We start from the raw sequence: 22,955 nt of genomic DNA on the forward strand, positions 1-22,955 counted from the left end.
ATACATTGAAATATACTTTTTTAAATGAGAAAATATGCAACAACATGTGAAAAGCTCAGCCCTTTCTGCTTGATTTATCAGTTCAATATTGATTTTCTATTAATTGATTAATGATTGAGCAAAAGATGCTTAATATCAGATTTTATTGAACCGACTGAAGCTAACATTTCTGGGCAAAACATTAACTAATGTATTTTTTTTATCTTAAATGCAAAGTGTATATAGTTTTTGAATATGTTCTTTCAGCAAATGGACTTTTTCCTGAGTCCAATCTACTCCAAAGGTTAATTGTTTACTAATTTAGTTGATGTTTATTTCAATAATCGATTTATCCTCGTTAATCGTTTCAGTAAACGTGCAGGAAGTGGACGCGGCGCCTCACCTTGGCCTGCTCTCGCAGCTGCATTGCGGCGCAGTGCACCTGTTCGTCACCGGCCAGCTTGGCAGGCCAGGGGGGGAAGCCCTTCAGCTGGCCCCAGACCAGCTCCCCCATGTTGAAGGTTCTGGAGCGGTAGTGGAGCAGCTCGGACGAGGGCGAGTCAGGCTGCCGCAGGTCCTCCTCGCTGCTCAGGCTCTTGGTGTCCGAGGGGCTGGGCGCCATGCCGTTGAAGTGGCCGTTGTAGTGGCTGTAGTCTTTGGGCGTGGCCAGGGGCCCCTCCAGGCTGGTGGAGGAGCCCGGCGACTGGTCGTCCCCCGTCAGCTCCTGCCGCGGGGGGCCCAGGACTTCCCCGTAAGCCCTGGCGTTGAAGTGAGGCGTGGCGCCGTTGATGTGGGCGCACCGCTCCACCGTCTGTTCCAGACGCTCCTTGTAGTTGGCGGGCGTCCGGTTGCAGTTGTTGAACCGGTCGAAGAAGGTTTTGTCGTGGGGAACGGCCAGGCCGTGGTCGCTGGAGCCCTCGGCAGGGCAGGGCGGCGCCGGGGCCAGGCTGGCAGGCCTCTCCATCAGAGGACTACTTCTCACTTGGGTGGAGCACTCCAGGAACTCCTCCCCTCCCCAGGTGTTGTTGCTCTGCGCCTCAAAGCCTCCGCCGTGTGGCGCCTCTCCGTCCCACTGCCCCCTCGGCGTTCCCCGGCCAGGGGAGCGGAAGTAGTCGTTGGGTTCTGGACCGTCCGGCGTGCTCTTCCCAGCATCCAAGTTCTTCTGTCCGCGCCCTGGCCTGGCCTGCCGCGGCCGGTCTCCGTCCTGGTGCCCGTGCAGGACGGCGCTGACCGCCTGGGGGAGGTTGACGGGTTCCCCCATGTTGGCAGTGAAGGCACTCATGGCACTGAGGGCGGGCACCGGGCTGGCCTGCGTGGTCCCACTCACCGTGGTGGTGATGGTGACGTGCATGCCCTTACTGGCGGCGTCCACCACCGCTCTGTAGATGGCGTCCACCACCTCCGGCCCGCCACCGGCGCCCCGCTCAGAGCCTGCCGGGAGCCCCTCGCTTTGCTGCTCCTCCGCAAACTGAGGGTGGGGCAACATTCCCTGCTGAGGAGACACAAAAACAACATGATCAGAGATGCACCGATACAATATCAATATCTGTATTGGATATGGCCCAGATGAGAATTTGCCTGATCCATAAAGTCAGATCTATTGAGTCTAATTCTATGATTTGTGCCTTTCTAGTTTCACTTTCTGAACCATTTGAAAGAAGGTTTGTTGCAGTTTATTTTTTACTTATTGTTTTTGTTTGTTTCTTTATTATTTATGTTCCATTGGCTGTTCTGCTCCTAACTGCATAAATTAAAGTTGTTTTTACATGTTTGGCCAAGCTTGTGAAGCTATTGGTGTATTTAAGTTTGCTGTACTGGTGCAGAATTATCAAATTAATTTGTAATTCAGTACATTTCTGTCAGTGTTTTTTTAAAAAAGAAAAGTTTTTAGTCAAATCAGATTTGGTTTTCTGTATCGCCTCAGTATCAGTCGATATTAAACCTCAGATATCTTTATCGAAAGTGAAAAATTATCGACTGAGTTAATCTAACATTGATTGACTTAATTGATTTCCTTTAAAACTCGAGTTTTCTCCTGTATCAAGTGGGCTAAATTTTTCACAATATTTTGAATTTAAAAACTAATTCAAATACTAATCTTTCAGGATTAGAGAAATATTCACCCAAATGAACTTGAAACTTGAAAAGCTTATCAACTGTTTATATTTCTAAACAGAACCACATTTGGACTGTTTTCCCATTCTGGGATCCCTCCGCCATCTTTAATTCTCTATCAACTGGTTCTGCTTAAGAATGACCAGCAGTGCCCTCTGATGGATGGAGGCCAAACTACAATACTAAAACAAGTTCGAAGTGGACGTTATTATTAAATCATATGGAAGAAGTTTTAATCTAACAAACCAGTAGCTGTAAAAACAATAACAGAACCAAAGTCTACCTGGTAGTTCGGATAAAGGCAGGCCATGGAGCCGCCGTTGCTGCTGCCATCTTTGTAGTGTTGGTTGTCAGAGAAGTGCTGCTGCCCCTGGTAGGCCGGGTGAGAGGAAACCGCCTGTGGCATTCGCTGGTGGACCTGCTGTTGGTACATCTGAGCTCCACCAGCGTTCACATGAGGCTGCATGGTGCCCATGCCAATGCCTGAAAAACCAGAGGGGATACGATTCATCAACAGACCCCAATGCTGAAACTTCAACTCTTCCAAACAAGCCAAATTTGATCAGTCAGTTATTAAAAACAAGTCGTGGGTTTTCAATCGACTTGATCAAAAATGTTCACCATTAGAACAGTTCAAAATGGTGAACATTTTTGATCAAGTCGATTGAAGAGTCTTTAATTTTAATCAAAAGTCACATAATTGGCAAAATAAGCAACATTTTCAATTCAAAAACCCTTTTTGATGCTAAATTATTGGATAAATAGACAAATGAGCTGAACAACACGTATTTATTGTTTTTAATCTGTTATTTAGGCTAATCAACCGTCAGGATTGGTGCAAAGTGCTATTAAACATATCCAGCGTTCCAGAGTTTTAGGAATCCCTGACAATTTATAGTTTTGTTTTTCTTTAAATATGGATTATGGACACTGATACCTCTGCTGCTGCATCGTGTTTAGCATTGAGATGCTACTTTAGGCTTAAGTAGCTTTGCTGATAGGCTAACTCCTTTTACCACAGCTCGAACACAACACAAGTCTTTATCGAAATCATTGAAATTAATGCGTTAAGTCCCGGCCCTACATTTAATCTAGCCGAGCCTGAAGTAGCACTCTTGGATTTTTGCTTGATTTGACGTTGGGGTAAACGAGCTGGGACGTAAACTGTTGGAAAGCTTTACAGTAGCTTTAATGTTTTAGTGAATAATCTCGCTGTGAAGTAACAGAAATGTTGCTTCTCTAAGCTCATTGTTGTTGTGTTTCAGTTCTTGCTAGTCGCTCCAGTTTTTCGCGATTAAGCGTTTTCATCCAAAGACAGATCCCCGCATTTTATAAGTTGTGCTAACTCCCACCTGCAGGTGGCAGTGTTTGTTATTTCTACAAAACTGCTGTTACTCAATATCGCAAGCAACAAAAACCAAACTAAGCTCTGTTTGTGTGTTTAATCTGTCTGCTTGTTATTTTTTCTCCTCTTTTATACGTAGATTTTGGAAGAGGTCTAATGAGGAAAAAAGTAGCACCACAAAATCTATTATTTATCGGAAAACAATAAATAAATCACAAAAATGCTGTCTGAGCTTTAATTTAAAGGTTTAATAATCCAAGTCCTACAACATGAAACCTAGCTGAGTGTGTTTTAAATATATTCTGTTTGGCTAAATGATAAAGCTAATTAAATTGGTTTCCCTTCCACTGCACTTTAGTTTTAGTCACTTTATCGCTCTACTCTAATCTGGTGCTTCCACCAGGAAGAAAATCAATGCTTCTGAGTCGAGACTCACAAAAGGGAAAAGTTGCACATCAACAATCTGTTGCAGCCCAAACCAACAGATGGACAAGCTGCCAGATGAACAGTACAGCCAGACTTGTTAGCGAAAGCATCCAAGGACGGCGCATGGACAAAGTACACGGAGGCCACAGATGTATCAATGAATAAAGGGAGAAGTGCGCAGACAAAGCCGAGGCAGATACAGAATCTCGAAGGCCCGACGTGTTTCTGTGGGTGTGAACATGGACGAGCGGCGACTGGAGCAGCTGGTGCGATGCTGCGCCGCTGAAGGGCAGCTGTGTGTGCTCTCTTTTCTTCCTCGCCGCCCCCCCTTCCTCTTCTCTCCAACTCGGCTGACCCCCTCCCCCGTCCTCCCCACATCATCCGCTACTGCTATGATATAGTGACGGCTGTTGCTGGGGGACGCTGCCATGGAAACCGAGTGATGATTGGTGGTGCTGTCCGCAGCCAGGAAGCTCGTTGGGGGTGGTGGTGGGTTAAGGGGGTCGGGTGGAGCGGTTTTAGACTGCAGGGGGATGGGGGCGGCGGTCAACTGGATACAGGGGGTCCGGGGGAGTTTACAATGAACTTTTGAGTATTTGTTAATGGCGGCAGAGTGAGTGGCAGTGGGTGGGGGGGGGAGTTCAATCGCAGCAGCTGTATGGAAACAGATGGTTCAAGGCTACATCTCAGACGCCACCGTCTAGCTCAGTTTCTACGACTCTTAAAGGCTTTTAAATGCCGAAGAATGGGAAACTCTGCCAAACATGACATCTGCCACAAAGTGGAAATATTAATCCAGGGTTTAAGCCTAGAATAAACACAAAACCTGCAGTCCATGCTCAGACTAGCTAATGGGGCCCATTGTAAAGCTGTATCAGCGCCTAATGTTGGTCTGAAAAAGTAACATTTTCTGCTAGGAATGGAGCGCGACATTGATATCTGATATTAATATTGTTGTTACGACCGATATTTCTGATTTTAACATTTTTTGAAATTAACTAACCTTAACTTCTAACCCTACTTATCTGAGTATTTCTGTAGATGAAAGAAGTCGGACAAGTGCTGGAAATCTTCAACGTACAGAGTGAAAAGGAATGGTGAGAGTACAGTCCCCTGTGGTGCTCCTGTGCTAATTAAGTCACAATTAATCAACAAAATATGCAGCGTTTTGAATTCATAAGCACTTTTTTCTGCTAAACTCTTAAATAGACACAAACTCTACAACAAAGATATGTATTGTTTTTAATCTGTTATTTTTTTTAGATTATTTTACCATGAGATTGGTGCAAATTGCTATTATACCCACTCAGCTTTCAAATGTTGATCTTTCACAGAACTTAGAAAAAACCCTGTAGAAATGTGGAGTGTGCAAGCTAAAACTTAAAAACGGTTGGTCATATCTTGGCATGTCAAGATAAATTTTGTAGGGCAATAAATAGTTCCAGAAATTATTGCAATAAATGCTAATGTCATTTGGAGACCATTTATGAACGAATGTAGTAGTAATAATAATGCAAGTATACCCACTCAAATGAAAAACATAAAATTTACAGAATAAAAACAAACAAAACATCCAAAACAACATTAATTAAAATAGATTATGAAGTCTATGTAATCAACTTAGACAGGGAAAACAGGCAAAAGGGGCAGGTAAACTGAAATTGGGGCAGAGGTTTTAGGGTTTTTAAAAACTGCTGACTTTGCTTCTGTGATGACCAATTAACTTCAACCTCACACATCTGTTTCAGCAGCTACACTGAGAGGACGCCGAAAATTAAAAAAATCCCCAGTGATGAAAAACATCACGCTCCACCAACAAGCCTGAATTTCAATGAATTCACGTGTCAGAAAAACAGAATAGCTGGTGATAAGAGCGGGTGGCCTGGAGCACACCTCGGTCATATTTCTATGATAAAACACAAAAACGCAAATCGAATACATAAAATGATTCCGGTTCGACTGCAGGGAGGGAAACAGAAACGAGATCTGAAAAATACAGTCACACTGCAAGTCATCCATGTGCATACAAATAAACAGAAGCACACACTCTGTAATGCACAAGCAGACCTACACAATCAGACACACCGGCCTAAACTGTCACCAAAGGCTTCACTCTGGCCTCTATTCAGGGTCTATCGTTACTATAGTGACCAGCTTTCTGGGAGAAGCTCTTTACAGCTCCCTATCTGGGTTGTTTCCTTTAAAGCGTGATGCAGATCCCATTTCTATCTTTGCACACCATTCACTGACGTTAGAATACAAATAAAACAGAGAGAAACACTGGCTGACTGACAATTAGTGGGCAGCTAAAGATGAGGGGCCCACTAGTTAGCTTTGACACGCTGAAGGAGTCGGATCATCTTGACTCTGGGCCTATCACCCAAATCCTTTGGTCTTACTTCACTCATAACCATAGAAACCAAGGCTTCATCAAGCCAGAGACTTATCAGAAGAAAAGAGGAGAGGGACTGGCAGCAAAGAGGGTGTTCGACATTTACAAGACATTCAAGGAATTTTCGGGGTTAAAAATTGACTGCATCACATGTCCTGTTCAATTTACACATCAGTTAGTTAGTGCACAAGATAAGTCATTAAAAATCAAGGTGGCGATGGATGTAAACGGCTACAAAAGAAATTCATATTCATAAAGCAGGAAGTGGACTATGGCGCAGGGCATTCTGGGTAAAAATAACCAAAACAAACATGCGTGTCTAGCACTAGTGGGAGAAATGGCTCATGATCTTTTACTGAAGAGAAATAACTGATAAAATCTAACACCACTTTACATTTTGTGAAAAAGGAAGTTGTGCTCAGTGTTTCAGTTCTTGGTGCAGCGCCCCCACAGGCGAGGAGGTAAACAGGTTTTCCAATAAGTTGGTTTGTTTCAGAGGATCACACCAGCTGAGAATATATAACAAATACAGCAGGTTGGTCCCCAATTGAACCGAGTCTACCGGACTACGAGGTATGAAAACACCCGTAGAGTCTTGCTGAAAAGTTAATTTGTCAGCAATTCGACCCAATAAATATCATCCACTGTTTCAACATCACATCCAACCTGATTGTAATTTAGACAGCTGCGTCACAGTCGTGCAAAGTCTCACCTGCATCAGAGACCGTCTGGTTGCAGCCTCCATCGCCCCCTGCGTGCAGCACGATGTTCGTCCTCCTCATACTGTGGAGCTGTGAGGGGTGCGGACCCGGATGGGACAGCGGTGGTGGGTTAGTGTTGGGGCGTACCAGCGGCATGCCGTCAGGTCCGATCGGTCCACCGCCTGGCCCCATGGGACCGCAGGTGTTCATGGACTGAGTCTGCATCTGGGCCATCATGTCAGGGTACTGGCCTGGACGGGGGACCAGGTGGCCCCCTGAGGGGTCCAGGTTCTGGCAGTGCTGGATGGGATCTCCTGGAGGTCGCAACCTCTGCTGGACCAGGAGGTTCTGCTGCATGCCCGCACTGTCGTTGTAGTGAAGCGGCGCCGCTCCGTGTGAGCCGGAGCTGAGCCCAGGGCGGTGGCTGTTCCCCGCCATGTTGTGGGAACTGTGGCAGCTCATGGACTGCAGCAGCTGAGCCATGGAGGCGTTGGGGTGCAGGTTCCCCATCCGGCCCACTTTACGCAGCTGCTCTGTAGCGCTGGGCCCCTGCAGGTGGGGTCCCCCCATGCCCTGCTTGTTGAGCATGTTGAAGACCATGTTGTTGCCACCGTCGTGGTTCCCAGCGCTGCCGGACGACTGCTTACGTTTCCGTGCAGGATCCCTCTGCTGGGCCATGAGTTTGTCTCGCAGCGCCGCCCGGCCACTCTGACCTTCTGGAGTGTTTAGCAGCATGGTGGAGTTTGGCGGGAGCATGGGATTTAAAGTGCTGTGTCCCTCCATGTTTCGAGGGCCGACACCCCCACCGTTACCTCCGCTGGCCGCCCCCATTGCCGGCATGCCGACCGCACCGCCAGCAGCCATGCCGGGAGTGCTGTTGCCAGCAGGGCCGAGTTTGTTTTGATTTGCTAGCTGTGCTTTGGCTGCGGCTGAGAGGAGGCTGCTGGCTGGGAAGGAAGCGGCGTTCTGTTGGTTAAGGATCTGGTTGAGGGGCATCCCAAGGAGACCAGGGTGGCCCTTCTGGGAAGCGCTGGAAGTTGCCAGAGAGGACGAAGAGGATGAAGAGGTGGGGGAGTACATGGAGTTGCTGTGCTGATGGGTGCCGACTGGGTTTCCCATTCCAGGCAGCAGCTGGGAGTCTTTATACTGGTGGAGTGGGTCAGTTTTGTTGGTGGATGGGCTTGAGGGCATGGCTGGCCGGGGAGACCCCATTGCAGACCTGGGAGAACGAGGAGGAACCTTCATGGTGGCACACGGGGCCTGGTGACCCGAGGGCATTGCAAAGCTCCCGTGTTCGGAGGAAGTGGAGGAGGAACGCGAGCGATGAGGCGAGGCCTCGATTCTCCCCAGAACCGGTCCAACCATGTGAACAGGGGAAGTGACAGGGGAGGGGGACATGGAGGAGGAAGGACCGCTCTGTTGAGTCCTTTGCACATTGCCACCATGGCCCACAGGTCCAGGCTTCACTGTGGGTAAAGGTAAGTTGCTTGGCAGGGGAACGATGGCAGGAGGGGGGATGTTTACATTCATCATTTGTACCTGAGAGTGGATGTTGGGCTGGAAGTTGGGCGGGTTGGGGGCATGGGTTGGGGGTTGGCTAACTGGCTTGCTAGGGATGGGATCCAGAATGCCTAAGGGGTCTTTTTCAGAGGTCAGCTGCCTTTTCTGAAGAGCGCAGGGTGGTGGTATGGATGGCGGGGGAGGTACAGGATGCAGAGGGGGCTGAGATTTATGATGAAATGCTGCACGAGACAGATCCATGCCGGGTGGGAAGTTCCCCCGGGGCATGTTCATGTTCATGACAGGGCTTTTGGCAGTGGCCGTAGGGGAGAGGGGCGTGCTAGTCCTTCCTGTCATGGCGCAGGATGGCTGGCCTGCAGGAGAGCCATGAAGCATTACTCTGGGTGGGGAAAGAGGAGTCCTAGGGTTCCCATGGATGGATGCTGAACCGGGACTACCAGCTCCTGGAAAGCCACAAGGATTGGTCCTCTGAAACCCCTCAGGGCTGCCCAGAGTGTCTGTGTTGGGAGACTGAGAGCCATCTCCATACAGTTTAGCACTGGAGGAAGATGGGCTCAACATGCCTCCATACCCCACCCGATATGGAGATTTAGTTCCAGGGTCCCCGCTCGGTAGCCTCTGTGCCCGGGGGTATCCAGAGTAAAACTCAGGCTGCGGGGCTCCACCCGCCTCCTGAGGTGGAAACAACCTCTGCTGCTGCTGCTGTCCGGCCGCCATTATCATTTTGAACGGGTTCTTGCACTCAGGACCAACAGCATTGGGCAACCCATCATGGGCTTTAGTCCTTATTGCTCGTTGAGTTGTAGAATGCACAGCAACTGCAGATGATGTACCTAAAATGGGAAACAAATCATTGCCAAGTTATTCAAAACCAAATCATCAGGAAAAAATGTCTACTTCTTTCACATGCCAGTAAAACTACCAGACAGGCATTGCAATTACTCTGTAAATGGTTTTCTAGTGATGTACAAGCACAATGAACAGCAGAAGCTGGGCAGTTTGATATAGTCCCATATTTTAGAACGTTATTTAATTTAAAAAAATCAGCAAATAGGTGAATCAATACTGACCACATATAGAGTTTAGTTCATATTAGCCAATATGCCAGCAACATCAATATTTAGCACATTTAAAATGCTAATATTAACATGATAGCTAATAATAGCAAACATGAAATTGTGGAGATGCTAATTCAAACATTAGCATCCATGCTAATATGCTAAGAGTAGCATTTTAGAAAACATTGACCTTTTTGAAAGTGGGTCAAGACTTGTTTCAACTCTGAATGAAGTTTTGAAGTGAAATATTTATCCTTCACAGATCCCAAGGTGTCTTTAGGATGCGGAAGTTTGTTTCATAATTTAAAATATTTCCTACCAAATACAAAATTTATAAATAGCAGAAGTCAAAGTTATTTGAATGGTTCAAATAGCAATGGGCTGCAGTAGTTCCAGGCCAATAAACAAGCTGAAAAGCTTCAGCAGCTGGGCGATGTCAACTAGAAGCATGCCATAAAGCAATTACAATTCAAGCCAGATTGCTACCCTTGCTTGTATAATACACCAAGGTTGTAAGGACTGTATTTCCATGTCCATGTACCTCCTCCTGGGCTAGTCAGTGCCAGAGGCGGGTGTGTCTCCATGCTCTTGTGCAGCGTGGCCACAGCCAGGAGCTTCCTCTTGTGAATGCAGAGTTTGGTCACGTCTTCGTCTGCTTTCACATCCTCCGCCGTCCTCTGTTTGACAGCCGCCCCTGGGTCGAAGTTGAACACCTGACAACAAACAGACGTGTGGTCTTATTATGAATCTTGAAAGCCTTGATTTTATTCAGAACATCTGTCTAATATCGGAGCAAAACCCATAAATAAATCACTGATAGCCAACCTTCTTCAAGTACACTGGACTAATATCCTGCATCATGCGATATAAAAATCAATCTGAAGGCCCTTTACAGGAACAGATGGTCATTTGCTGGACAACCAGTGGTTCTGTGTTCAGCTCATAAAGAGGGGAAAAGAGTGTTGCAGCTGTGCAAAGTTCTCCAACAGCTGGAGTGGACCAACATGGCAGAGCTGGCATCAATGCCAGCTACTGAAAAAAACAAGAGGGCGACTAATGAGGCAAGAATTAAAGAAGAACCAACACTGTCCTCCAACTGAGGGAGAATGACAGACTGGAGGGTGTAGGAATTACTCCGCTGTAGGGAAACAGAGAGGCCTTGAAGTCATAATCTGTTTAAAAACTAGACTGAAGACAAACTCACAAATGGGAAAGTGGATCGTTTGTCTGCTACAAACAAACCGACTGACCAGCAATACATCCATCCATCTAGATGTCCACTCCTTTGTCGATCACACAGGGATGAAACGGTTATAACATTTTCAATGGATGGATTTAGATAGGATATTTCTTACCTTGAGCTCTTTAAAAAAAAATAAGTTTTGTAATTTTATCTTCTAATATTCATGGCCTAAACAAAAAATAAAAATTTGGATAAACGTATATAATTTTTTCATCTTTCGTAAACATAGAAAATACTTGAACAAAAACTTCAGAGTTTGTACGACTGCACAGAAACTCAATCGGGTCAAAGTGAGGTGACTGATTTGAATTTATATAATGAATCCCAACTATGTTTGCAACATAAAATGGGAGTTCAAAAGCAAAAGAAAAAGAAACCATTAAGAGTGTCCAATCTTCCCAGATTCAGCAGCTTTTCACAAATTTGTCCTTTCCACAAGTCATAAATATTGAAAATATTCCGTCCAAAGATTAATTTAAGACTGAAAAACAACCACTGCAGCAAGTTTAGGTCTGATTTACTGGGTTCATTCACTTTATGGCAGAACAAACAGGACAGAAAGATTCAAAAAGGAGGTAGGACACAAGGTTGTAAAGTAAGGACACAGAGGACAAACAAAGGACAAGGAAAGAAAGAAAAACAGATCTTGGACGGAATGAAGGATAGATAGAACACAATAGGAAAGAAGAAAAAAGAGGGAAGGACAAAGAAAAGTAAGGAAAGGAAAGAACGAAAGACGGGAGTAAGAACATAAAGGAGCAGGACGAACAAGAAAGGAAAGGATGGAAAAGATAAGAAACTGTAGGAAATAAGGAAAGAAGGAGTGATGGCATAAGGAAAGAACGGAGGAAAAACGAGACAATGCGAAGCAAAGTTGAACACAGAGGAGGAAAGACAAGGAGAAGGGAAAGAAATAAAGGCACAAAAATATAGAAGGAAGAAAGGAAGGAAGGAGATGAGAAAATGAAGTTTGCAGAACAAGGAAGGAAGGACGGGAAAATGGGTAACAGACAGAAAAGGACAGGAAAAAAGAGTGGTAGGATTGGAGGAAGAAAGGAAAGGAGAAAAGAAAGAGAGAGAGGAAGCAAGGAGAGAAGGAAGAAAGAAGGAATGACAAAGACTCAATCTGGAAAAAATGAACTAAAATTCCATGTTTCTCTCTGAGGGACGTCACATGAACCGGAGCAGCAGCATTACCTTGTGGAGGATGAGCGGGCACTCCAGGCCACATTTACAGGTTCCATCTGTGAGCAGGTAGGTCTTCACCTGCTCCAGGCTGGACAGCAGCGAGCCGCTGGGACTGGAAGACAGCAACCAGAGGGGGAGGGGTTAAACTCAACGCTCATGGTAATGGTAGAATAATAATTCACTTTTAAAAAGGGATCATCAACTGAACAGCTTCGTCAGAACATTATAGAAGACTTGACTGGTCAGAAAGATGAGCTTCATTCTCTGATCCAGGTTATGATTGTAAACAAGGTTTCTGCAGGTTTCACCAACGCAAATTTAATTATGGATGTAATTTAAGACATTATCTTGACAGCAATGTACAAAAGAAAATTGCATATTTTATACTGTAGTAGTGCCAACCTTTTTTGCACAAAATGCAGGTAACATTGTATGGATTTGCAAAAGAAGGGAGCCAGTAGCGAAGAAGGAACGTCGTCCAGCCAACTGGAAAGCTAGCTAGTTAGCAAGGGTTTATTAGCAGTTAGTTAGCATTAGCACTGACAGGAACAGAAATGTAACATCATTGGTGCATTGATCTGAGACGGCTTTGAAATATAGGATAAAAGGAGTTTTCTTCATGAATGGTTGGTTTCTCCTAGACATTTAGCATTTATGCAAACATGTAGGTTACAGTTTTTCTGTATCAATAAGTCGTTCAGCGTCCGATAAGGACAATATGCTGGGGAGATTTCAGACACACTGCAGCGTCAGAGGGGACTTGCGTGACTCAACGCAGGGAGCAGCAGCATCTAAACGTCGCCGTGTTTGTGTCGGTTTCCTGCAGAGCCGATCAATCATAGCAGCTCTGACCGTGTGTGGACAGTAAACACACCTGCTGGGGGCTTTCTGATTCACACCACCAACCCTCAAGCCTCCTGTTTACATCCTTTCTATTAAAGCCGTCTCCTTTAAGCAACAGCGCTCATCAAGACTGTAAGATACTTCACTCAGGACTCTGATGCTCAAGAATTTGAAAGATGCAAATGATAGAAATTATAGTTTTATTTCAAATGCAGGATCTTTTGCAGATCAAGAGACAATAATAACTTAAAAATGAGTTAGGACTAATCCTTATATTAACACTTCTCAAAAATCAAAAGTCGTCTGGATTCTGTAATTGACACGATCTCACGATCTTCAGCATAAATACCAAAGTTCATTGAGACTCTACGGTCAATATCTCTGCAGCAATAAGACTTTAATTATGGATCCTGGTAAAAACACAAACTAACCTTCATAAATAGATGATAAACCAATGTTTGGAATGATGACTGGATGATGAATGGCTGACTGCATGGATGGATGAATGGATGGATGGATGACAAATGGATGACATCAATGGTTGGATGAGCGAAAGACCAATGGTTGGATGGTTGGTTGGATGAGTTAAAGACCATTAGTTGGATGTACATACTGTAAACCAATGCTTGAATCCATTCATCCAACCATTGATACACCAATGGGTGGGTGGATGGATGGATGGTTGAATGCCAGACCAATAGATGGATGAAGGGTTGGAAGAAAGATAAGACGAATGGTTGGCTAGTTGGATGCTGTGTTTTTAAAGAACTGCATTTGGTTTAGCTCTGGGACTTCTTTGGTGGAGTTCAACTTTGAACCCTGAAGCTGATCTGAGTGACCAGACTGGTCTTCCATCAGGAAACAGGACACCAACAGCATGTAGACACACCACCTTTCTGGACATGTTCTTACCTCACATACACGACGCCTCCGCCGTGCTCCGCCTTGCGCTGCCAGCCAATGGGGACCTGGACAGGGACGGCCTGCCTCTCATCTCCCGCCTCACAGTCCTTTCCGCCATTCATTGCTCCACTGGTTTTACGCTCGACGCCTCAGAGGTGTACGTATCAGACATGAACCAGCGTCATGTTCCGTCTTCCGAAGCCGTGGTGGAGGGGTCGGTGTTGGGAGGGTGGAAGAGAAGGGTTGCTGCCTGGATGTGGGGGTCGGGGGGCGGCTCTCTGGCGGAGCTAAAGGGGTGGTGGGAGGGTAGGGTGAGGCGGGCTCACAGCTGACCCTACCCTCTGAGCTGCATTCTGGCTACAGCGCTGAACGGCGTGACCACATCCATTACTGTATCCTGTCATTCGGAGCCATCCGATTGGCTAGAAGGGAGGGGGCGGGGATCGGGACTGTCGAGTTCTTCCAAAGAAAAGTCCTCTATTTTTCACTTCTCAACACTTGTCCATTTCCCAGGAAAAACACCATCAGAGATCTTTTCAGGATTTTGGTTCCCAATCACAGTTGGGTAGTGGTTTCCCCATGACTCCTGAGAGGAGGAGAAGACGGACAGTTAGAGTCAAAACCTAAAAACAATCCAGTTCCTCATCAATCTGAGGTCACTGTGAAAACAAAACAGTAAAACCAAATTAGCTTTGAACAGTTCACAACGTTCTACAAACAGCAGACAGATATTTTGATGTTAAATCACACTGTTACCATTTAAAAAGTGGGGTTAATCAGATTAATCGTGACTAATTGTTCACTGAAGTAAGTGCCAACTATTTTAGTTTAGCTATTGATCAGTTAATCAAAAAAAATTGGTAAGTGCCCTTTATTAAGTCTGAATACTCCAGTTAAAAATCAATCTATTATTAAATTAGTTGACAATTTCAATAAACATATAATCTGATTAATTGTTTCAATGATAAACTGAAATTGCCAATTTATCATATTCAATGTCACAATAATCGATTACTAAAATAATGGTTAAATACAACATGGGCATAAGAAACGTAATCAACTTGCACCAATTCAGTATTATTTTTCTTTGGGGTTCATAACTGGGTAATTAGACAAAGAACGGTGGATTTGCTGAGATATATGAAATCGCTTTCACATGTAAGTATCACCAATCTCCTACAATTAAGGAAATCGTTGCTGATAAATCGGCTGATATAATCATATATTGCCCATACGCCATCTTGGACATTTTCTAAAGGAAAACACAGAGCGTGAACCGATAAGCGGAATGGTTAAGCAAGTAATTGAACTATTGAGAACCGATTCTGTACAAGAACCGGTTCTCGATTCCCCTTCCTAGTCACCGATCAGAGCGACTGATTGGTGCATCTAAGACCTTCAATTAATCACACGTTTTCGCCGCTCGCCAAGCGGAGCTGCAAGCAGAGTCTCCTCTCAGCTGGTGGTGCTGCTGACTCATAACAGGCCTTTAGCTGCTGAAACAAACCCAGAGATGTTCCCACAGAGGCGGGGAGGTGAGCACAGGGAAAGGGGCAGCTGTTTATCAGGCAGAGCGCTGCAGCAATCATCTCAGGAGACGGCTGTGGAATCGTATAAGTGAAACGGCCACATCATTAAAATCTAATTTCCCAGAGCTCCATGTTTGGCAAAGACGGACGTAACAAAAAGCACATCATTTCTATTGAGAAGAAATTACCTCTCCAACAAGAGCCTAGTGCAGCGCGAGGATGTCTGACAAATGTTTTGGTTATCGGCTTTTTTTTATTGGGTTGCATCAGAAAAGAAAAGGAAGAGAACGGATGTAAACCGAAGACATTTTGATTAGAAATTACACAAAGCGTCTCGGCAGGTGTTATCTTTACCTCAGGCAAAGCAGCTCTCTGCTAACTCTGCTTCCATGCAAACGGGAGAAACTCCAGTTATGTCTAAACCTGCAACATGTCAGATTAAAACACTGTGAGGCTTTTAGCAGGACCTGAACATTCACACAACTTCCCAGAGCAGATTTTAAAACACAAAGATGGAAGTTCACTGAGAGTTTACAGCAGAAAGCGAGGAGGATTTAACCTGAAGGAAGGAAAGGAGGAGGAGGTAGGGCACAAGGAAGGAAGGGAGGAGGGAAAAATGAAAGAATGGACAGGACGAGACAGAAAAAAGAAGGAAGGTAAGACACAAGTAGGGGAGGAAGGAAGGGAGGTAATAGGGAGGGAAAGAACACAGGAAGGATGGAATAGGAAGGAAGGAAAGGAACAAGGATGGAATAACAGAAGGAAGGAAATAAAGAATAAAATAAGAGTGAAAAAGGAAGGAATGAAGGAAAGAAATTAGAAATAAAAGCAAAGATGAATAAGACAATACAGAATAAAAGAAAAGTGAAAAAGAAAACCTGATAAGAGTGAGAAAGAAGAAAGGAAGGATAGAAGGAAATAAAGAATAAAATAATGGTGAAAAGGGAAGGAAGGAAAGAACAAAGAAGAAAGCAACGAGGAAAGAAAATTAGGTATAAAGGAGTGAAAATGAACAAAGGAAGAAAATAAGGAATAAAATAAGGTTGAAAAGAGAAGGAACGAATGAAAAGAGTAATAAAGAAGGAAGGAAGGAAATTAGGAAAGAATAAAAGAAGAGTGAAGACAAAGGGCGGATTTAAGGAAATTGGGAATAAAATAATAGGAAAAGGAATAAAGTCTGGAACACTGATCATCTGGGAAGTGAAACAGGAAGTGACTCCCTCGCTGTGGCCGGTTTTACCTGCGCTGTCCCCAGCAGAGAGTGACTCAGGACTAAACCAGCCAGACAGCAGCAGAGGTTCACACATAATGGAGCTTTTTTTCCCCAGATTGTGACATCTGAAGCTTTTCTAACAGCTTCCTGTGATGCAGGTGGGGAAGCTGCTCCTGTTTTCACCGAGCGTTAACGCTCTGAAACCGCAGCCCGGCTGAAGCTACCTGATGCACACAACATGGACGCAGAGGCAATGAAGGTAGCACTTGAGACAAGAAGTGTGATTCATCTGCTGCTGGGGGCTCTAAAGGCTGCATCAGTGATTTATAATGGAGAGACGTCAGATTTTAAGCTCTGTGATATTACCCACAGGAGGAAGACAGAGCAAACAACCAAAATGCATCACGGTGAAAAACAGGACAAACAACTGTTTGCATCAAAATGGCCTCGCAGGCAGCAAAACGCTGCTAAGAATATCAAAATGAGACGTCAGAGCAAAGCCACCTCTACCAGACCGATGAGCAGCAACGGCTCCCTCATCGATGCTGTTGACTTTCCGTCCTGGCACTGTGTTCCCAATCAACTGATTATCAGCCAATTATAAGGCTTCTGCTAGGCTTGAAAAGGATTCTCATGATCTACGGACAAATGGAGACATTAATGTGTCAAATGTCTTAAATTTTAGATATCAAATCCATGAGTAGCTGGAGTTAGTTCTATTCCAACCAGGAGTTCTTAACCATTTGTAGTTATTTAATGAAGAAGCGTACAAATGCACATCATTCATGACGGTGGAACTGGACTAGTTCAGGGTTTCCCCCAAGATATAAGCCTGGCGGGCCACCAGGCTTTACTTGTGCCGCTACAAGTAAAGTCTTTTTAAAATGTTTGCAATTTTTAAGATTTTATAGTTGATGTTCAGGTATTAATCTTCCAATCTTTTTACAGGACATAATTATCAAGTGATATTTTCCAAATTTCCTGTCAACCTTAGACATTTTTTAACTCAAAAGCACGGCGGACCGCTGGATGAATGACACCCAAGCACCAGGCTTAGCCAGTTTTGTTGTAGTTGAAACATTTCTGCATAAAAATGGCCACAAACTTCTGACCAATCAATTCTAAATCTTTACAAATAAAAACCACAATTCTTACTCAAACTGATTTTTCTTTCTCCTCAAACCCTACTTTCCAGATTTGTCAGTTCCCAACATTCATTTTAAGATGTAAAATACTGAAGAAGAAAGTTCTGCTGTGGCTTTTCTTCGCTCCATCTTTTTGGTTTTAAGAGACAGAGATGGAGCGAAGGAGAAACTTGGTGCTAATTTAAGTAATTAGTGGAGGCTGAGACCAAAGTGAAACCATGCATATATTTCAGAAGCTGAAGAAATCAGCTAAGGTGAGATTTAACATACATACTTAGTAAACACATCTTTTAAAATCATTTGATCCCATCAGTTAATAACAAGGAAAACAAACAAGGTGATGTTACTAAATATGAAAGCGATCCAAAAAAGAAATCATAAAAATGTCCTTTTTACTCTATGAGCTGCTCCTCTATTCAGAAGGCAAACTTTCATTTGTCTAAAGCTAGGCTATTGAGGACCAAAAACAACAAGACTGTCTGAAAAATAAACGTTTCAGGTCAGAAATCAGATCAAATAAGAGAGAAGCTCGGCTAAATATGGCAGAGTAACTGGATCTGTGGTCCATTAAGGGCAGCAGTTTATGGAAATGTAGAAATAAAATCAGACAGAGAGACTGATCCGACAGGATTTAGGATGTCTGACCAATCAGGGATGCTTTAAAGCATCGCTGTGTTTATGTCTAATTAATTAATTAGAATAAAGAAGTTTTAAATCACAGGAAGTCTAAACTTTATGGCAAACTGTCCCACCTTTCAGCTGCTAATAGTGCTACAAACAGGTCAGAGTAAAACAAACGGATGGATTAAAATGCACCAGACTGAGGCAAACCGATCAATGTACGGTTATTTTAATTCAATAATAAAAGAAAAAAGGAATAGTGATGTTGGATGTTTTGTTTATTGATATAAATCTTGATTTTGACGATTTATGTGAGACTCTCATAAGTGAACATCTAAAACTGTTTTATGGACAGTAGATGTGTAGATACAGATGGATGCTTTTTATCTTTTAGAGTGACATTTTAGTAAAAAACACTGTTTTGTCTATAACAGTATTGTTCATTTATTATTCCATTTTCATCTTAATTTCAGAGTAACTTTTATTCACTTAGCATAATTTCTATTTCCCTTAGCAAGGGACACGCATATCTTTCCTGAGGCCTTTAAAAAACATATTTTTGTTTCGAAGGAAAACATTTTAAATGGTTGCCGTTTTAAAATGCATAAAAATGTTTTTCTTCCTATTTAAAGGAATATTACAAGTTAATTAACATTAGAATGGAAGGCACAAAGATCTCCTGTTCAATGATTTTAACATAAATTAAGGGACATATTGGCACAAAATTGCATTTTCTAAGATGCTGTGGCTTTTTGCTTTTCAACCAATATAGAAGATTTTGTATTATTGAAAAGTTATTTTATTTCTCTTTCATATTAAAGTATGTAAAGTTGCATAATGACCTTTATTCAGACAAGAAGTCAAATTTGCTACACAAAATGATAGATTTTCACCGTTAAAACAGAACGTAATGTTTACAAATATTTATTTTCAATATTTAACCTTAAAATTATCAATTGTATTTTAAAATGATGTGTTTTTGCAGAGCAACCGTCTATTTCTAGCACTTTCTACAAAGACAACCACTTTTGTTTAGCATCTTCATTTTTACGTACTTTAAATAAATGACTCCAGAATCTAGAAGAAACTTTAAGATTCTGCAACTACACACATGATATCAGTATCATCTGGAAGGAATGTGAATTTCTCCATCAGATGATACCATTTGTTTTATGCTGAATACACAGTAAATTAATCCAAAGCTTCACAGAGAGAAAATACCTTTATCTTAAGCAGGTCTTCTCCTGTCAGTGAGTCTGCAAACTCCCATTAAGCTGCAACATCCTTTAAATACAGATTTAACTTGCTACATCAAGGTGAAGTTATGGGAATGTCTGATGATTTATGCATATCCAGAATATTTTTTTTAAAAACATGCTGGACTTAACGTCAGGCTAACGGTGCTTTATTTACATCAAAATGTACAGAATTTCAAAAATCAACACAGTTTTTGGTTCAAATACAGAAGAGATTCTTAAATGAGCCAATGCAAAGAAATTGGAAATCAGTAGAAATAAATCAACTCCTTGTTGTTGTCTTAAGAGAATAATCTTATTTATTTTATATTAAGAATTAAATGGGATTTAAGAAACAACTGAACGGAAAATAAAACGTCAATACGCTTGAATTCAAAAGAAGCTAATATCTACAGTCTTCCTTATCTCCGCTGCAAGGTTCAGCCAATCAGGGCCAAGGAAAATAAATGGTGCTCCTGGATTGGTTGCTTTCCAATGACCAGCCAATCACATGTCAAGCAGCATTGCACCTATATTTCCTAATCTGCGTTTTCTATTGAATATTTTAGAAACGCATTACGTAAAGATCCACAAATGGACTGATATTACACAAATAATTTGGAGTAACGCTCATAAATATACGAATCCGCTGTTACCAACACATTAACAGATAACTAACCACTCTATTTCTCTTCTATTGTTCTTTATTTTAATCCTCCGAGTCCTGAAATATCAAACAAATAGAAATCATTTCAAATTCTACTTCTTTTATAGTTTAAAATGCATTCAAAATAATGTATGTTTTAAGGGTTAAAACGGGTGCAATTTCACTAAAATCCATAAATCACAAAATCTGTTTGAACTCATTCTTTAATGAATTTTCTCCTTTTGGTTACAACATTTTACAAGTTTTAATGCTAATTAAACAACATGTGAATTTTGCTTTCACCACATCGTGGAAACCAAAGATTTGGGATCATTTAAAGACTTCTTAAAATTCTCCAACATTAAATTATTTGTTTTCCCACATATTTTCTTTTCAAAAAAAGACCAACAAATCTTGTAGGAATACCAATTGTCCTTTTCATGTTAATTAGAGGGTAATTATATGATTTTTCCAGGTTACATAGGGAGATCCAAAAGCCCTTACAATAACCGAAATGTGTAGATTATATCCAGTATTTATGATCATTTATCCAACCCACGCTGGCTCAGTGACACATTAAATTAAAGGCAACCCTGACAGCTTTAACAGTTGGCTAAATGACAGCAGTTCCCCCTAAAATCTGGACCTGACAGACGGTTGGACATCATCAAAACAAGCCTAAAGGTGAGATAATTAGCCTGTTGACTTGGGCTGAACAGCGGAAACCTGCTTTACGGCGCTGCTGTAGCGGCTGTTCGGCCTCGCTGAACCCGGTTCGGTGTCGGAGAGGCGGACTGGGACCAGTCAGAGGGCTCTCTGATGCTCTGGAGCCAACACTGAGCTAGCCGTTAGCCTGCTAGCTTGTTGTAAGGAAAATGCACTAGACGGAGAGCCCAGCTCAAGCTAACAACCGTTGGCTTTTTAATCTGCGAACCGGAACCGGGCTCGGGCACGTCCAGCACCCGCAGCCCGGGTTCCGATTTACAAATTATCGAGGTGGAAATATTTTAGCAAGGCCCCAGTTAGGTTTCGAGCCAAATGGGGGCAAGGAGAGGCCAGGGCCAGGCCGAGTTAGCACGACTAGCTTAGCCTGCTGGCTAACAGCCGTGCTAACCCGTTGCGTTTGCAGATGAAGAGAGAGACGCTTTTCAGGCTCTGTAACGCTCCTGTCTGCGGCAAAGCAGGCCGAAAACCGACCATTCTTACCCGGACACCCCGGCGAGTGCATCCCTCCGCTGAAAGAGTGACAGAAAGTAGCGAGGAGGCGCTTCAGATGAGGAGAATAATAAGAATAAGAAGCCTACCCATTAGTTCTCTGCTGCTGCTGCTCCTACACTGGAATACTGGAGATGATGGAGAGCCGCGCTGCGCATGCGCCGGCACGGGCTGCCAGCAGATGGGAGAGAGGTGATGCACGTTTTACTCCGGAGCGCTGCATGGCATGCATGAGATGTGCGGGGTGAAAGCTGCAAAGTTAGGGATAAAACAGCTGGAGGAGTGTCTGGGATGAGTCACAGACATGAAACCCGTAAAATTACACAATCCACAGCGTGTCATTCCACTCGGGAAGATCTAAATATAGGCATAGCTCAAAATTAACAGAGAAAACAATAGCAACCTTTGCAAGACAAAAAGCAAAAAAGCACAGATATCATGTATGAATATGAAAAGTTACACTAATCACCACTTTTAAAATGGAGAAATTAAAATTTTAGAACATGAACATGCAAATTAAAGATCAATTTAGAGCATTTAAACCACAAAGACAAAATTACTGTTTTATTTTTTAAGAGAGATTATTTCAAATAATAACTGAACCTTTCATAATCATTGATATTTGACAACAAAATTCAAAAATACAAAAACATTTCATTGAATGAAACATTTTGTAAACATTACTAAATATAAAAGCAGAGAAGATGCAAAGACGTTACACAACAATAGTATTTGGCAAACATTTGCATTTAAGCGGCCATCATAGAACTAAAACATAAAAAATGGTGGGAAAACAACAAAATCTTTTGAAAAAATAGAAAAAACACAAAAGCAAAACTGGTAAATCATTATTTTAAGATAATGATAATGCAAAAAATTATTTAAACATTAATAAATCATGAAGATTTGACAGCTAAATCCAAATGTAATAATTAAAAACAAATACAAAATGTAAAACCCGAGAAAACAAAAGCAAAGGAATCAAAATTTAGAAATACTAACAAAAAATATTTTCCTAAAGACAGGCAAAAACAGAAAGTACAAGTCAGAAAATGTTTGATTTGAGAAAAAGAAAAACATTTGGACAAACAGTTGCATTCTATAGGATCTCTAATCTGACAAAATAATAATAATAAACAAATCAACACGCATTTATTTAAACAGAACAAAAAGAGAAAATTTCTCCCCAAATATTAAGGTCTGAGAAAAAAATTACAAAATTACCCCAAAAAATCCCCCAGAATGAGTCATTAATGATTCAATTTATTTCACAAAATGCTTTTACTATCCTGAATTTCAGTGTTGCTCATTATCTGCAGCTAAATTGTAAACAAGAGTCCAGTATAAATGCGCAAATCTAAAAAACTGACACTGCACCCAAAACAGACACTCAAACAGGATCAATAAAACCCATGAAAGCTTGAAAATGAGGCCTTCGGCTGTGAAGAGGCTGCAGCTCTGAAGGTCAAACCTGAGGAAACCATAAACGAGATCGTCCGCTGTTTTAAAAAAGCTCTTCATGTGTTTATATAAGGGCAGACAGGAAGCTAAGTATGTCAGCAGAAGGTCGTATTTTACCATAATGTGACAGAATAAACAGGCGCTCAGTGAAGCAGGCGATTCCTGAGATGTCTGCT

General features: G+C 42.7%; 2 protein-coding genes across 6 annotated transcripts in view; one reads left to right on the plus strand and one right to left on the minus strand.

Annotated features, from left to right (window-relative positions):
- Positions 1-21,481, minus strand: part of mbd5 (methyl-CpG binding domain protein 5) — a 27,833-nt gene extending 6,352 nt beyond the window's left edge. The window contains exons 1-7 of one of the 4 annotated variants that reach the window (XM_015017339.1): positions 15,598-15,730; positions 13,724-14,300; positions 11,978-12,080; positions 10,079-10,250; positions 6,970-9,312; positions 2,378-2,577; positions 383-1,471 (exon numbers count right to left, since the gene is read on the minus strand). In XM_015017339.1, the coding sequence (XP_014872825.1) occupies positions 383-1,471; positions 2,378-2,577; positions 6,970-9,312; positions 10,079-10,250; positions 11,978-12,080; positions 13,724-13,836 (4,020 nt within the window). In that variant the 5' untranslated portion in view covers positions 13,837-14,300; positions 15,598-15,730. Of the gene's footprint in view, positions 1-382; positions 1,472-2,377; positions 2,578-6,969; positions 9,313-10,078; positions 10,251-11,977; positions 12,081-13,723; positions 14,301-15,597; positions 15,731-21,309 lie in introns of those variants that run through there. The other 3 variants (XM_015017340.1, XM_015017336.1, XM_015017337.1) reach the window with 3 other exon arrangements.
- The window catches only part of orc4 (origin recognition complex, subunit 4), a 7,916-nt gene continuing 5,676 nt past the window's right edge, over positions 20,716-22,955 (plus strand). Inside the window, exon 1 of one of the 2 annotated variants that reach the window (XM_015017342.1) lies at positions 20,716-20,787. The gene's annotated coding sequence lies outside the window, so the exon portion shown is untranslated. Of the gene's footprint in view, positions 20,788-21,424; positions 21,511-22,955 lie in introns of those variants that run through there. The other variant, XM_015017341.1, reaches the window with a different exon arrangement.

This window comes from Poecilia latipinna, unplaced genomic scaffold, assembly GCF_001443285.1.
Source record: "Poecilia latipinna isolate Pla-1442-1.1 unplaced genomic scaffold, P_latipinna-1.0 Scaffold2128, whole genome shotgun sequence".
Classification (NCBI taxonomy): domain Eukaryota; kingdom Metazoa; phylum Chordata; class Actinopteri; order Cyprinodontiformes; family Poeciliidae; genus Poecilia; species Poecilia latipinna.